Here is a 17,438-nt window from a genome sequence, read left to right on the forward strand (position 1 = left end):
ACTATGTATAATATGGAAGGTGTCGTTAACAATAATGAACTCACAGAGATTTATTACAAACTCAACAGCTCTTTGGAGATTTTTAGCCAGTTTTAGCTCATTGCTTTGGTTTAACAGCACATGTACTGTATGGTTTAGTCTTAGACAGGGACGGAGCCCAAACCTAGGGAGGTCCAGGGCATGCGCCATTTACAGCAGCTTTAGGCATTATATTTCCAAGCCTACGGCACCATAGCCTACACCGTAGCCTGTTGTGCACCTCTCAAAAAAAGTAACTACACGTTGCGACGACGTAGACCGCAACAACTGTGATATGTCCGTTTGGCCGTGGCTTGGTAGCGTTGCATTTCCCCCTTCTCATTTCCGGGTTCTCCTTCTCCGTAAACAACATGAAATCCAGGAGAGGGTTAACTTTTCCTGCTACAGCTTTTCGACCGTGGTCAGAAAACCCAGAGGAGACACTTAGTTTGTCCGTCTCCACCACTGGAGTTGGTACTCTCTCACTCGCTCTACCACACACTCACCACATGCCGGCTCTGCTATTCTCTTGAAGAGATACGCTAGAACGATGCAGACACCAAGTATAAACCTCAGACCACTTACGTAGGCTACGGCGTAGGCTTTGCGTAGAATCTACGCAGGCAAGGCGGATTAATGGTTGTCCAGAGGATCTAGATAAATCCGCCTTTAGCCATAACAACTGTAAATGATGTCAGCGGTTAGAATCTGTCAGCTTGTTTCTGAGTTCTTCTTGTTTCTTGCTTCTGCCCCCTAATGACCAAAAAAACAGTCAATGCTGCTTTAAGTCTGGCTGACAACAAATAGTTGTCCTTAAATCTTGAAAATCTAAATGTTTTGTGCAAAGTAATCATTATTAGCAAAAGAACTGTATGAAACTTTGGACTGGTTCTTGTAGCAAAATACCCTCATTCTCTACATTTTGATATATTTAGTGTTAATTTTATTTAGTAATGATAAACTGTATCAGGTTTTATTTCTAAAACAAAAAAAAATAGCTTGAATACAATACTTTGAAGCCACCACCCAGTTTAAACTTGCCTCATCCTCCGACCTCCACAGTGTTGAATGATGCTGGGAGGAGCTGAGGGGAGAAGGAAGGGAGTGGTAAAAGTGTGTGATAAAAGGGTATGGCCCATTAAACTCTCCAGGCCTGAGTAAAATACAGTGACACACAGTCTCACTGTACTTTTACCATAAAAAGAGTCAGCCATTCTCGGATGTAAATTTATTGAGGAGGTCGTAACATTTTACAGCTGGTACTCTGTACTGGATATGATCACATTTGCTCGGAGCGGTAAATATTATGATCCCGGATGATGTGTTACACCGCAAACAAGCTATAACCTCTGCACAATTATTTTAATTACTGTTAAAAAAATTAGCAATTAATGACCAATTGCAAGTTATAAAGAAGCATAATGGTTTCCTGCAGGACAGTTAAAGTGGTATTTTTGAGAGTGAGTATCTGTCTGCCTATCTTCAATTTAAATAATGGTGAAAAATAATAAGGCTGCCTCCCGTGCAGAGGCAGATGGCATCCTGTTTGCCATATAATCCCCACTGAGTTGCTACCAGAACATGAGGAGCATGTGGCCTTTTTCAGTCTAGACTACTTTATCACTTAGCTTACTTACAGATCAACAAATCAATTTGTGGGGAAAAACAAAAAGAACCAAAAAGGAACGCGGAAAATGGAAACTATGAAAGCCTTTGTTTTCATTTATTTCTGTGAAGTTGTTGTCTAGTTGCCTGTTGCCCCGCAGACAGCGCTGCCTTCTCATTGATAATGAGCAGCAACGGAAAACCTACAGAGGAATGGCACTGCAGAGGGAGCTTAATTAAGAATTAATTGACTTATATTTTCAATTAATTGAGTTGTTTGAAGTGGTGTGATGTCAGTCTCACACTGACAAGCAATACATAAACACAGCAGTCGCACCATGCAGATTGGTTGAAATGTGGAAAAAGACTTTCTTTTTTAGGGGCTGGGGAAATAACATGAATTAAATGGCTTGAAATTGGAAATCTAACGCGATTTGAGATGCTAAAAGAGAACATCTCTCTTCTGATGCTTGATAGACTGGATGAGCCTGGGAGAGGAATGGCAATTCTCTCTGTGCATGTGTGTGGAGGGGGTGTTTTTCAGGTATAATTTGCAGAAATATGGCAAAGAACAAACATTAGGAAATTATGATCCAAGCCATTTATTCAAGTTAAGCAAGCCATCGCCTACATACTGTACTTCAAAAAGATAAGCTCCCTCCTACACAGGCAGGGGAGAATGCAGAAATCTACTACTGATCACACAGATCTGTTGTGACACCTAATATGAGTGGCGTTTAGCTGTTATCACTGAGCGTTCCTCAACCTCCACTCAAATAGAAACTCCACTTAGCATTCGTCTATGAGAGGAATGTTTGAAATTCTAGAGATGTATGCATGAAAGGGAATAGAAATGATGCCTAATGTATATGAATGGGAGCTGTGACGTTCAGGTATTTCACGCCGCATGCCCTGACAGAGGCTCAAGTGAATAAGTCGTCAACTCGCATTGAAATTCATATTGTATCCCCTGGCTGGAGCTGAGCCCATTTTCTCCACAGTGCTCTCGCCATGAGCCATACAATAGTCAGGGAGACATCTAATGAGGCAGGAGAAGAAATATTAAGAGGAAAATCCTTAAACTCGAGGAGTTGGCATATTCAATGGCCAGTCTCTAAATACAATGAGAAAATCTTTTGTTGGGAGCTTCAGGCTGGTTCCAGGGAGCGAACAAAACGCAAGAAGAAGAAAAGATTGAGCAAGTGACTGAGATGGGCTGTGACAATGTCAGTTTTGGTCTGGTCAGCCTGGATGGATGATGAGTGGATATGAGGGCAGCTGGAAGCAGAGAGGCAGGATGGGATGGGAGGGGAGGGGAGGGGAGCAGGAGGAGGATGGAGAAGACAGCTCAGAAGGTTCATATCTAGATCTGTAAAATCTGTGCCGGACAACCTCTGCACTCCCCTACCATCCAAGTATGAGGTGCTCCGCAGGCCTTTCCCTCATGACTCAGTGAGCAGGGGTGGAATGTCACTAAATACATTTACTCAAGTACTGTACTCAAGTACAACATTTTTGTTGAGGTAATTTACTTGAGTCTTTTCTTTCCATGCCACTTACTTCTACTCCACTACATTTCAGAGAGAGTACTTTTGACTCCCCTACATTAATCTGACAGCTTTAGTTACTGCACATAAAACACATATAGTTTATAAATATACAATGTTTTATTATAAATTAAACTACCCAACAATACAGTATAACGGCCTACAAGTCCAGCTGAAATGATGGTGATCATTTCCAGTTTCTAAAATGTGAGGATATTTCTGCATCGAGTACTTTTACTTTTAATACTTTAAGTACATTTTCATTCATTCATTCATTTATGATACTTACATACTTCTACTTAAGTAATATTTTCAATGCAGGACTTTTACTTACAACTTAACAACGTATTTTTTTTAACAGTGTGGTATTACCGTAGCACTTTTACTCAAGTAAGGGATCTGAAGACTTGACTAAGAGCTCATGTACAAAGCAGCTCCCCAGACTTTGCCTCTGATCTGCTGCACTGCTGCCTCATGCAGTTTGACCTTTGGGTCCCCGAGAGAAACTGGCCCAACTCTCCATCTGGTTGGTTGTTTTCAACGCTGGGCTGCTAAAAACCACTATGCAAAGTCAGTGAATGGCATAAGATTGTTTTTGCTATGAGAATTTTCTAGGGCTGCAACTAACGATTTTTTTCTTTGTCGATTAATAGATTAGTTGTTTAGTCTATAAAATGTCAGAAAATGGTGAAAAATTTCGATCAGTGTTTCGCAAAGCCTAGTCTCGCATTGCCAGACCAGTCCACACAGCATTCCGGGATGGGAGAAAAACGTGCTCTGGTTTATTGGCATTTCTTTAAACTAGGCCTGTCAAAATAACGCGTTCATTTCGATTAATTAATCTGAGAAAAAATAAGGGAACGCGTTAAAAAACATAACGCAGATTAATCCATTCCATATTGACGTTTGACCCGGAGCCGTTCTAGCCACCATTGGACTGTAAAATGAAGGAGGGAGACGAGAATGTTCTGCCTGGATTATTAACTGGAACATTTACTTGTAAAAATCTTATTCCTGCCAACCCTGGCTACCGAAAACTGGTGCCACTGATATGTCTGCACTTCTCTCTGATGCTCTGAAACACAAACGCCGCTGCACGTGACGCTAGTTAACACAATACTCAACAGCAGCTAACGTTAGCCTACCGCTAGCTAGTAGCTGGATTAAACACGGTTAAAATGCTGACAGCTAACGCTAAACGGTGTAAAGTGTGACTGTGTTTTACTGTAGAGGATTCAACACCGGGATGTAACAATCTGCAGCTGCCGTCAGAGAAAAGACAGACGGTGCGTTCAATGAAACTGGTAAACTACAGCCTCGTGGTGCATTTGAAGTTATTGTAAATGTCCTTATCCCATCTGGTGGTTGTTTTTGTCGTTCAACAGCAATTTACTAGTGAAATTAGTTATTGTTATACATTATTATTAAATCATTTCATTTGACCATATGGCCTTAGCAATAAACAAGCCGTTCTTTAATGTCACCAACTGTTGTTTAGTACCCTTTGTTTTTCTTTTCTTTTTTTACTTTCTTAAAAAGTATCGGTTCAGGCACCGTTAATTATGTATGCGATTAATTTCGATTAATTAATCACAGAGTATGTAATTAATTAGATTACATTTTTTAATCGATTGACAGCCCTACTTTAAACCAATCAAAATAGTCTCAGGAAGGAACTTGTTTTGGTGGAACATGTGTATGTTCAAAAGTAGTTTTAGTCGTCCATCCATCCATCCATCCATCCATCTTCATCCGCTTATCCGGGGTCGGGTCGCGGGGGTAGCAGCTCCAGCAGTTTTAGTCGTGCAACAGAAAACTCAGATTGGACAGATAGTCTAGCTAGCTGTCTGGATTTACCCTGCAGAGATCTGAGGAGCAGTTAACCATAGTCCTCACAAATCCACCGGAGTTTAATTAATTATTACAACAAAAAGAAAGCGGCAGGCGACGGCCAAAAAGAGGGACATCCGGCCGAATTTCTGGCGGCACCTGACCAATCCCTTAAATGAAACGTTGTGGATATAGACTACCCAAAGCCCAAGATGACGTCTTGTTTTGTCCACAACTCAAATAAATTTAGTTCACTGTCATAGAAGAGTAAAGAAACTAGAACATATTCACATTTAACAAGCTTGAACCAGAGAATATTTGCTTTTTTGTTTTTCCCCTAAAGAATTACTCAAATGATTATCAAAATAGTTGCCGATTGATTTAATAGTTGACAACTAATCGATTCATCTTTGCAGATCTAGAATTGTATGTACTTCAGTTAATGGCCTTCAATTTATTCCCTCTGTAAGTGCTACTGAAGCCCGAGAGTGTTCAGGTTTTCGTTTCAACTCCACATTAAAGCAGGCTACACATGTATATGTTATTACATTGATCACCCTGCCCACAAACAATCACGGGGGATAAATATGAAACACATCAAATTTTACTCCACTTGACATTAACTCATGCATTTTATCAAACAGCTGTGTGTAGGCAAAGATCAACTTCCTATGTCTTTGCATCACTAATTGGTTGTAATTACAAACTGGTTTCACACACACGAAAACAGTCTCAGCGCTGTTTGTTTGATGTTTAGCAGCTCCTTCTAAATTGTTTCGAAGCAGCCGCAGCATTCCTGATTTTGTTGCCAGTGGATTTCTGCTCCGGTGTCACTATCTGTCTCTTATTATCAGACTGCCGCTCTCATCATGTCTGGCTACACACTGCCCTCTAGTGGAGAAGACCCTGGTTTGTCATATTTCAAGAGTTAATCAGTACTAAATGTATTTATACAAACTATAAACTGGAGTCTGACTGCAAAGTCTGCTCAAAGAGCTAATTTGAGATTAAGGATCAAAGATCCCTGCCAGACATGTTGTAAGACAAATAAAATGACTCTGCTTTGAATAATTTGTGTCAGATGTGTCTGCATACCTTTGGCAGTACAGTACACAATAAAGCCAGGTTTATCTTTCAAGAAGGTTGCATGTGAAAGCCTTTAGTTCAAAAATGCACTTGAAATACTATTTGGTTTCTCCACAATGTCCTTGACTGCACATTGACACTGACAGGAACGCCATCTGGTCTAGTGCTGCTAAACAAGAAATGAAAAAGATCCAGCTTACGCAGAACCGAGCTTCCCGTCTTGCTCTTCACTGCTCTATGAGGAGCATTGTTGAAGGGATGTACGCTAGGTTGTTATGGATGAGGCTCGAAGAAAGACTGACATATAGCCTGGTCCAGTATATAAGACAAATCTGTGTCTCTAGGAAACCTACACACTTATACTCACAGCTAACACACACACACACACACACACACACACACACACACACACACACACACACGACAGGCACTATCACAACACTAGGCAAGCCTTTCATGGGGCGCTTCACACTACCTTTACCTAAAACTAATGCTATAAAGAAAACTGTCATGTATAGGGTTATGTCAAACTGGAACATATTATAACTGCATTTAACACAGATTAGTTTTATAGAAGACTGTTAAATTAGCAATTAGTCCAAACAGAAACCATCTTAAACTGAATGTGATAGTTGAGGATGTGAATGTGGATTCATGTTGTGTTGTTTACCTAAGTACGGACACTAGTGTGCACTGGTACCTGTCCACTGGTTACTTGTGGCAACCGTTTGTTGAGAAGGAAATGTGAAGGTATCAGTAGAACTATATTTTATTGATAATGTGGAATTATTAATTATATAGCATTTATTTATTGTACTGACAATATGGAAGTATTAATGTAACGTTGATTGTCTTGTTATGTTTCATCTTTTGTGTGGACACCAGGAAGAATAGTTGTTACTACGGTAACAACTAATGGGGATCCTAAATAAATAAAAAAACATCGCCCTCTGCTGGTCCTACAGTGGAACTTACTGCTTTTCTGATTCAGTTCTCAGGTGTTTTTATCCAGCTGAAGTTTGGTCTTTTTTTTTATTCCCCATGAGATGTACACAACCTCTAAATCCTTCTCATGTGTTCTATCATTTTTAATGTGCGATCCCCGGTGCCTCGTTTTTGAAAAAACGCACCGCGTGTCCTTGATTGCAGAGTAGGCTACACAAGTTTCAAAGAACACGCCTTGGGTAATGCTGAAAAAGAGTTTTATTTTTGTAATACGGGGGGGAAAAAGGAGAAGATCAAAGCAAATCACGGCCCTGGTTTTGGATTTGGCTGGCGGTAACAGAAAGTGTCAGGCTTTTATGAGGCCAGGGGGGAGGAAGAGCAGGAGAGGGGGGGGGGGGGGGCGCAGTCGGAGGTACAACAGATGTTCACAAGGTAGGTACAGCATTACATCTGTTATTGGTTGTGTCTGGATGTTTCAGTTGGAGTTGACCATATCCTCTTTTATTCAGTTTTTTTCAGTTTGGTTTCATAACATTTCATTTCTCAAGAATGATGATGTTTTTGGTTTGATCTTTGATCTTTCTTTGCTTAGTTTCTGCTGTTTGTTGATGTGAGATGAATCATACTCTGTACTGCACAAAAATAAATAAAAATCTGCTTTCTTGATGGAGGAATGAAGGGGTGGCATCAATCCAGGAGAGGGCTTGTGAGAAGGCTAGGATGGCGGCTTTTGACAAGATGTCAATATAAACCATTTGCCTGATTGGATGTCTACACTAGAAAATGGGGAAAGTACCTGAGCTCTCTGGAGGGCTCCTAAGAAGCTTTGTGCTGGGGAGAGACGTGTATGATGGGCTTATGTTGGTGTCATTTATACATATGTTTATTTGGTTTACAGTTTTTGTCTGGGTGGGTGGTGATGACGAAGGTATGTTTTGTGTTGTGCCCGGATAGCTCAGTTGGTAGAGCAGGCGCCCATATATAGAGGGTTACTCCTCAACGCGGGCCCTCGCTCTCTCTCTCTCTCTCTCTCTCTCTCTCTCTCTCTCTCTCTCTCTCTCTCTCTCTCTCTCTCTCTCTCCTTCCATGTCTTCAGCTGTCCTGTCAAATAAAAGGCCTAAAAATAATCTTTAAAATAAATGAAAATTGTTAATCACAAAGAAATGTTTTTGCTTTCCTCGTACCCTAAAGGCTCTGACACACCAACCCGACGGCCGACCATCGGCAGGAAAGGCAGTCGGACTGATCAATCGGCTCCCCGAGGTCAAAAAAATGCCTCGGTACACACTGAAGCGACGCCGACTTGAGTGTACGTTCTGCGCGTGCGCGAGACGTAATACATCTCCATAACAGCAGGTGGCGCTAATCTGTATTGTCACCCAAAAAATGAAAACCGGAAATGACGGAACATCTCTCTAGACCTAGTAAACACAGAGCACGCTGTCGTCAGTCATTGTTTTCATCAGAGAGTGTTGATAGTAGTCAAGAAGGATCGTTGTTGTCATTACTCGCTGAACGGAAGGAAATACGATGGCTAGTAATAAGAAGATACTGGCGTTATCACCCCCGGTTTTCTCGTGCACTGATTCGCTAGTCAAGGGATAGCACTCCACCAATCAGATTGGTCATTTCAACAAGTCAAATCGGCCAAAATGGATGCCAACGGCTCCTCCGACTGACGACGGACGGAACACACCGAACAGACTCGAGTCACCGACCTCGCCAGACTGTCCGACGGCCGATAATCGGGTTGGTGCGTCAGCGCCTTTAAGGAACGAAAGGTGCATTAGAAGTCACAGTGAGGCAATAAAGCACTTTGAGATTCATTTATATTCCCAGAATTCTCAAACAAAACAGGTCTGGTCTGGCTCCTCAAGGTCCCACCGTGACATTTCAAGTACTGTGAATCAGATAAAGAGTCTTTGATGTTGACGAGTAAGCTCTTAACTGGCCTCTTCAGCTGCACTCTTTAATCTGCCACATTTTCCCTTTTCAATTTGACAAACGGGATTTGAACTGAAGCCTCCCACGCAGTCAACAGTCAACAGTGAGCTGCAAGTGGCAGAGGGAGATATGTGTTCACTCTGTGTGTGTTTACTACCTCGTGCAATCACAAGCAGCAGCAGCTGCCAGCAGTCTGTTCTCCTTCTACCGCCGCTGCAGAAATGTCGCCAATGGTGAACAGCCAGTTTGTTTGAACACCAGCAGTCACAGCTCGCGGTAATTAGCCTCGGACTGGACGTGGTACACCGGGGCTGCTCTGGTTCACTTGGCCATGTAAGCGGCTACTTCCTTCTCCAGAGCCTGGGCGAAGCGGTGGTTGAGGAAGAGGAGCTGGCCGTGAGGAAGCAGGCGGCTGAGCAGAGCATCCACGCGGTTGCTCCTCAGCAGAACCTGGAGGGAAAGGGTTGCTGTTAGTGACCACGCCACGCAGACCTTTTTTCTGTGACTAACAATTGGTATTTGTTTTTTAAACAACATACAAAACATACAATTTGCAACATGAAAATACAGGTAATCCGCAAATTGCCAAATATTGGCCCGGATAATCGGCCAGGCCGATAATTGGTCAATCCCTACAACAAAAAATGACACAATAACAATATATAAGACCATAAAACAAAATAGACAAACTGTAAACCAAATAAACATAGTGTAATGACAACATCATACACGTCTCTCCACATCACAAAGCTTCTTAGGAGCCCTCCAGAAAGCTCAAGTTCTTTCCCCATTTTCCCGTGTAGACATCCAATCTGGAAAGCCATTTGTTTGACTTTTTTTTTTGAAACGCCACCATGCAGACCTTTCTACGATCGCAGTTAGTTACAGTTGGTAATAAAACCTGTACGGCTGCAATCTTTTCATTACTGCTGCCTGGGTTTTTTTTGTATTGCCGTAGCCATAACGTATAATGAGTTGTTGCTGTTGAGCATTGCTAAATGCTCAACAGCAACCGTTCTTCTGTGGAGGTAAACTGTGTGGTTGAAGAGATTTCAGGGCCTTCTCTAGTGAGTAGTGTGTGTGTGTGTGTGTGTGTGTGTGTGTGTGTGTGTGTGTGTGTGTGTGTGTTGATGGTAATAAAGGAACATGTCACCCAGTGCGGCTCGTTGATGGGTTTTAATAGCTTTTGGACAACAATGGAGCTCACAGAGGAATAAGGTATTTCAGGCTTTGGCAACTATTCATTGTTGGTTTTGGTCTTTTCATGGGATTTGTCGATTATATCACCAGGCTAAAATGTGTGTCCCAAATAGCAGCGACAGAGCTAAAACTGCAATTAGCAATCTGGTCCTCCTCTAATCCCTGCTTCGCCAACTGGCCAACAGGACGTTGAACACAGCCAGACACTCCAGCTTGTTGAATTCAAGTACAAACACTGGTTACAATAGTCTGACCTTATTCTCCAGCCAACACAGTTAAGCCACAAAGAATTTGTCTGTAGCCACCCAAACACTGGTTTCTAATGGTGGGCATTTTAATGTGCCGGCAAGTCAAACGGCTGCCTGAAGATCTCCACAACAAGGCTGAAAATGGCTTCCAGGTTTAAACGTTAAGGGTAACCTAAGAGGGATAATAATGTGTATCAGCCAATCCTCTAAAGCCACACTGTTTTAAGGTATCCCCGTTGGGGATTTGAGAAACCTTTATTCTATTTGTTCCAAAACAGAAAAAGGGTTAGCGATTTCACTGCTTTTTCTTTATTTAGACCGCATCAGACCAAGTCTAGATCAAAAACCACTGTACTTAGACTTTTCAGTCCTGGACTTTATTAACATGGAGACTCCAGAGACGGTTTAAAACCCCTGTCAGAAGAAAGAAAAAGGGGATATCACAGCTTGTTCTCCATCCAGATCACATCAGACCAGGTCTAGATCAAGTCTGCATGTTAATCAAGTCCAGGTTGGACAAATAGAAGTACAGTGGTCTGACCACAGTCTCATGTCAGCCTCATTCAAGAGATTTAGGTATCAGAAATGATGCAGATATTTACCACATGCTGCCATTTGGAGTTGCCCTGTGCTACTTGATCACTTTGGTGCCGAGTGTACAAGGGTTCCTGAATGTGCGACACATACTGGAGCCCCTTTCTGAAAATGGAAGCCTGTCTGTGTGGCGCTCACCTCGCTGCCCTGCCCCAGCATGTGCAGGTGCTCCAGGCAGTGTCGGGTCAGGTTGCGCAGGGTGCCCTCAGCCAGCAGGAGGTTCTCATGGGGCTCACAAACCAGCGTGAAGCCCAGACTCTGGACTCCCAGCCACAGAGCGCTCATCTCCTCAGAGAAGGGGTCTCCAGCTCGGAGACGCACCACTCCGCTGTCAGCCTCCTGCAGGGCCAGCGTCTCCTCCCCGGGCACCGTCTCCACCAGCACCCGGGACGAAGCCTCCCGGGACAGAGAGACGGCACTGCGGACCTGCCTGAGTCCCAGAGGAGCAGTGGGATATAGTCAGAAATACAGAACCAGGCAGGCAACCAGACTTCACCTGACATCAACTATGATTAGAGCAGGAAGTAACGCAAATAATAATTTTTCGTTAATCTATCCTTTTACTTCATTACTTTTTGTAAAGTTTTTAAATGCGTTTTGTGTGTTTAAAATGGCAAACTAAAGACAATATCCCATCATAGATTAACAGAGGCGATGTAAAGTGATGCCTAAAAATTGGATATTTTGTCTGTCTAAATAAAACTAAAAACCCAGAGGCATTTGAACTTGTCAGTCAAACAGCCACATGGGCCAAGGGTTTCCTGCCCAGTTGCCTATCTTTGTGCTACAGTGAATCAAATGCAGCATTTTAACATTAATTACTGAGTATACATTAATAACTTAGTATAACTGAGGCCTTTTACAGAATGTTCGGAAAGTCTGTTTTTCCTTCATGCTAGAAAATGAATATGAAAAATACACAAATGAATGATCAAATTGTTGTCATTGACATGTAGCAGTAGAACAGTATTGTCAGTCTTCCCACTGCGCAGAGAGTGAGTAATAATCAGTAGTTACAGGTTGTCCTGTGGGAGAAGAGAAAACTACACACACACTGGGAAATAAAATCCTCGTATGCTGAAAACAAATGAGACGAATGCAGAGAAGATTGACAGACTCCACTGGCCTCTGTGATGCTTTTTTTTTTTTTTTTACATGGAGTGCCATCAGAAATCAGCAGGATGCAGAAAGAGTCAATGCAATATAGCGGAAAACAGGAAGAGGGTGCTGTTCTGCTCAGATAAACAGAGTCAAAATGATTCCAGATGAAAGGTTTACTATCGTCAACACAGCCAAAAACATGTCAAATACCTATACAGCAACATCAAGAAGAAAGACATGACATGACATGACATGACATGACAATGAGCAGCATCCTCTTGACACAAGGAGCACTGGGGTTTATGGGAAATGTGGCCTTAATTTGAAAAAAACATAAGCAGTAAGACCATAGGGCCTGTCCAAATACAGTACATAATCAACTGTGTGACTGTGTATTTGTGTATTGCCCTACTACACTTAGAGACTGGAAGTGTGTGGAGGATTATAAGATCTCACTGGGAAACTGTACAAGCAGCAGCACCAGGATGCTAATAAGATGGAGAAAGCCATAACTGAATCATGTGAATTGCATACGTTTGGGTTAATTATTAGTTTACATCATCATTTTAATCTTACCTGCCTTCGTTTTTAATTTAGTTCAGAAAAAGCGAGTGTTAAATGTTATGCATTGCTTACAATGGAAGTTTGTAGTTCCTGACATCTTTGTAACCCTCTGACTTCAACTACATCATGGCCATCAGGACTTATTGGTCCGTATTGTTGACAATAGGTAAAGCAGTCTATTGGTGCATCACAACCACCAACTAGACCGATGACTAATGCTATACGCAGACGCACATTTACTCAAGTAACCTACTGTAAGTCGGTTGACATACTTTTACTAGTATTTACATTTTATGCTACTTTATACTTCTACTCCACTACATTTCAGGCAGATATCGTACTTTCTACTCCACTACATTTATTTGACAGATTTAGTCACTTGTTACTTTGCAGATAATAGAACATTTAAATCAACTGACAAATGATATTATTATAGATTAAGCTACTCAGCAGTAAGTAAAGTAAGTCAAATTAGCTCCACCTTCAGCAGCTCCAACATTAGTGACGCTTACACATTAGTAATGTATCATTCATTAGAATACAGTCATCTTTCTACGGATGTAACGTTAGAGGAACTGAATGTCCTCCTGTGAGATTATTGAAGACGGCACTAACAAACATAACATAAGATGATTGTACAGTGGGCTATCTAGCACTGCCTATATGGTCCACTTTATTTATAGATGAAAATAGACAAAACTTGTTGTTTGTCAAAATAGCAAGAGAAATAAATAAATTCAAAGAGCCTGACTTTTTAAAAACCCGACTCACCTTGCTACCACAGCTATCCTCTCCTTCTGCACAAGTCGTCTCTCCTCGGGGCTGAGCCCCCGCTCCCGGTCGGAACAGATGCCTTCATCCGGGCCAAAGAGCCGGGAGTAGAGCAGCCGACTCTCCCCAGCACCGAGAGCACTGACCGAACACACTGTGTGGATCAGGAAACACCGGACCATGCTGTCATGTGTGGAGAAAAAGGCACAAAAAAGCCATTTATTTCTCGTGAACAGTGTTTACAATGTTGATCCTGATTACTCACTTCCGCGTTGGTCAGCTGACCTCTTTTGGCTACCGTTCCTATGCGTTGTTTGAACCAATAGATGGCGCCCGCAGTATATTACCAAAGAATTTCTAGACCGGCTTTGAAAATTACATACATACATACATATATTATATTATATTACAATACATTATATTATATCATATTATATTATATTGATTATTTATAAAAGTGACATACACAAAAACAACAACCTAAACTACCAATTCCTCCCAACCCCACCCCCCTGCTACAGGAATCCCATGACCATTATAGACATAAACCAACAGCATTCAGACACAAAGGAGTTAGATAATAATGCTACTTTCCTCCATGATGATATCCACAGAAACAGCCAAAAGTATACATAACACATACGTATATATGTGAAATAAACAAAAACTGTACATAGTATATAATGTATGTGTATGCTATGTATGTATAATATTCCGAACGAGTAAACAAGCAAGCAAAATACATGAAAGCATAACAGAAAAATGAAGCATGATGTGATTTTAAACTAATAAGAAAATGAGACCTTCACCAGTCAGATTTTTTAGGAATGTGAAGATAGAATAGAGGGTCTGTTTGATTAATCAATTCATCTTTTTGTCTAAAATGCCAGGACATTTTGAAAAAGTCTTCAAATTGCCTATTTTCTACAATCAACACCCCAACACATAAGATACACATAAAGATATTCAATTTAGTATCACAGAATATCAGAAAAATCATTGGATTTGAGTCATTTTTGTGGAAAACATACTAAAACGATTAATTGACCAGATCAGATCAACCTTAATTGAATTCCAAAGGACTCAAAGACCAACATCGATAAGAGTCTGAGACAGCGTATAGAGTAGTGTAGATGTGGAAGAAAACAGGCAGAAGGAGGCTGCAGAGAGGTTGAGTGAGATCAGTGTTTCGGGGGTCTCAGCAAACAAACAGAGGCAGCTGTTAATCCAACAGCTGCTGCTGGTCACGCTTCTTTACTTTCAGAGGCCCTGCTCAGTGTGTGTGTGTGTGTGTGTGGCGGAGGGAAAAGAAAGAAAGAAAATGTATTCACTCCACTGCCCTGTTAACCTCCTCACCCTCTGCCCTGCACACACTTGCTGCTGCTGAGACGCGCTGTAACAAGACCTGAGGGTGCGGTGCTTCTTTTTTTGGGATTCAAATCTCTTTTCTGACATTCTGCTCTGCTTGTGTTATTGTTACAGCTGTGAGATGAGAGCAGCAACACACCAGTGCATAAGACTGAATGGCTTTAGGGATGGTGATCCAGACTAAAATATCTCAGCAACTACTGGATGAATTCAATGTTGTACAGATGTTCATGGTCCCCAGCAGATGAATCCAAATGATTGATCTTCTGACTTAACATCTAGCGCCACCAGCAGGTCAAAGTGTCCACTTATGCAGGGAAATACCTCAGCATTTACTAGATAAGCATACGTGGTTCTCAGAGGATTGATCCCAACCAGGCCTCCAAGCCATACGGCGATGTCGGTCGTTTATTTCTACCCTCTAACACGGCTCACAGGAGCGTTTCATAAATTAGCGCCCCCAGAGGTGGCAGGAAATACGACCCACAGGAGTGTTTTCCGTTTCTATACCTCAGAATGTAACGGTTGGAGTTTTGAACACATTTGTGAAACAGTCGTAGTTTGGTTAGGTTTAGGCACAAAAACTACTTGGTTAAGTTTAGAAAAAAAGATGTGTGGATTGGGTTCAAATCTCTTATGTTACTTCACTTCCTGTTACGCATGTGACGCAGAACATGATGTAGTTTTTATTTGTTCCGTAAAGTTATTTTCAAATAGGCCATAAACCCTCTCTCTACTGGCTCAAAGTCCTGAGCTAGTTTTTAGTTTTAGTTTTTTTTAGGGGGGCTTTTCCTTTTATTCGATAGTGACAGATGATAGACAGGAAAGGGGGAGAGAAAGAGAGGATATGACATGCAGCAAAGGGCCGCAGGTTGGATTCGAACCCGGGCCGCTGCCAAGGACTCAGCCTAAATGGGGCGCACGCTCTTACTGGGTGAGCTAGAGGTCGCCCAGTCCTGAGCTTGTTTGACCCAACAAACATCCTTACATGGAATTTAGTGCTCTTATATTTAATCACCTTCCTTCCTGCTTTGCTCCCATAATAATTACGGGAGGCCACTAGAGGGCACCTGCACTATAAAAGTAAATATGAGTCGTAATTGCTGCTTGAACAAACAACTTATGGGGTCGTTTCAGGGAAGGACAGTCTCATTAATCCAAATGTTGATCTCTTGAACTGTCAACTAGCGGCATCATCAGATCAAATCCTCCAAAAACGAGTCCTAGATTTAGCCTTGCCTTGAATTAACTGATTTTCTGCGGAGCATTAAAGCTTCTCCAGGACTAATGAAGGCTTACATTGAACCTCCAAGGAGCCAGGTTTAACGTGAACTTACTGTCTTGCCCCAAGTTTTTCTCTACATCTACTTCATGGATTTGCATAAAATGTGGTGCAAACAAATTCAATGTTCCTACCTGGGTCCTAACTTTTCCTCCAGTGCTTTTTTTTCTGTGTGAAATGTCTCGTCTATCTATTGGATGGATTGCCATGAGAGTTGATACAGACATAAATGTTCCCACAGAGAGTGAATCATACTGACTCTAGTGAGCTTCTGACTTTTTACCTGGCGGCATCATCAGGGTCAAACCTGCTAAACTAGTCCTAGATTCAGCCTGGTCTTGAATGAACTGATTTCCCAAAGGATGAGTAGAGTTTCTCCAGCACTAATTTATTACAGGCTTAAGTTGAATTTGACTTGAGATGAATGTTGTCTGTGTTGTTTGGACTATTTCAGTGATGACAAAAATCTCCACCAGCCAGACAAGTACTGTCTGGCGCTCAACAAGGCTAGCTGTTTCCCCCGTTTCCAGTCTTTGTGCTAAGCTAAGCTAACCAGCTGCTGGCCGTAGCTCGTAATAACAACATGTACAAACATGAGACTGCTATCAGTCTTCTTATCTAACTTTTGGTTAAAAAAAAAAAAAAAAAGGGAATAAGCATATTACCCAAAATATCCAGCTATTCCTTTAAGCCAGTATTGCCTACATTAATGTAAGGTCAAGGCCTGGTTTGATTTACACTCTTGACCAGGAAGCCAACACCTACTGTTCAGTCTAGTTCTATGAAGCTTTCGTTTAAAAAAGGTGTGGCTGAGAAGTACTTCTGCGAAACACCCACGCTGTGTGTAATAATCAGCCCAGAGCCGTTTGCAGCATTACCCTTCAATAAAGGAGTGAATGAGCAGGATGAATGCAGGTAATGATTGGCCAAAATCAGTGTGTAAATTCAAAGTGAAAGTGAAGCCAGATTTCACCGTCAGCGTGGAACTTTATAACCCTAAGATTTTCACTGCACAAACTGCATGTAGAGGATCAGATTTTCAATAAAGAGTATGAATTTTCAAAGCAGCGAGCGCGGAGGATGAACACCACTAGAAAAGCCTGGGCACGTTTCACTATGAGTCACAGTTCCCTCAGATGAAACAAACCAGCTGAATAAGAACAACAACAGGATGTGAAGGGCTACCACGACCAATAACAGGGAGGCCCAGAGAGTTTGAAATAAAGGAAGCCAAAGACAACATGCAGCTAAAATATCTTTTTGTCTAGGCTGTATTCTCAGCAAGGGGAAATGAAAACATCCTGAACATATGGTGAAATCCTCCCAGCCAGCAGA

The 17,438-nt window shown here is 41.8% G+C and overlaps 1 protein-coding gene across 2 annotated transcripts; it reads right to left on the minus strand.

Moving 5' to 3' along the window:
• Positions 1-8,062: 8,062 nt before the first annotated feature.
• ap5s1 (adaptor related protein complex 5 subunit sigma 1) lies at positions 8,063-16,865 on the minus strand. Of its 2 annotated transcripts, none has more exons than XM_078277620.1 (4): positions 16,769-16,865; positions 13,454-13,636; positions 11,156-11,447; positions 8,063-9,425 (listed from the first exon to the last, which is right to left on the minus strand). In XM_078277620.1, exons 2-4 carry the CDS (start codon positions 13,633-13,635, stop codon positions 9,297-9,299), a joined length of 603 nt encoding a protein of 200 aa, XP_078133746.1. In that variant the 5' UTR covers position 13,636; positions 16,769-16,865; the 3' UTR covers positions 8,063-9,296. The 2 variants fall into 2 exon arrangements, with proteins under 2 accessions (XP_078133746.1, XP_078133745.1); XM_078277619.1 differs by lacking the exon at positions 16,769-16,865 and adding an exon at positions 16,238-16,347.
• Between the last annotated feature and the right edge of the window lie 573 nt (positions 16,866-17,438).

The sequence above is a fragment of the Sander vitreus genome, chromosome 20 (genome assembly GCF_031162955.1).
Source record: "Sander vitreus isolate 19-12246 chromosome 20, sanVit1, whole genome shotgun sequence".
In the NCBI taxonomy this organism is placed as follows: Eukaryota; Metazoa; Chordata; class Actinopteri; order Perciformes; family Percidae; genus Sander; species Sander vitreus.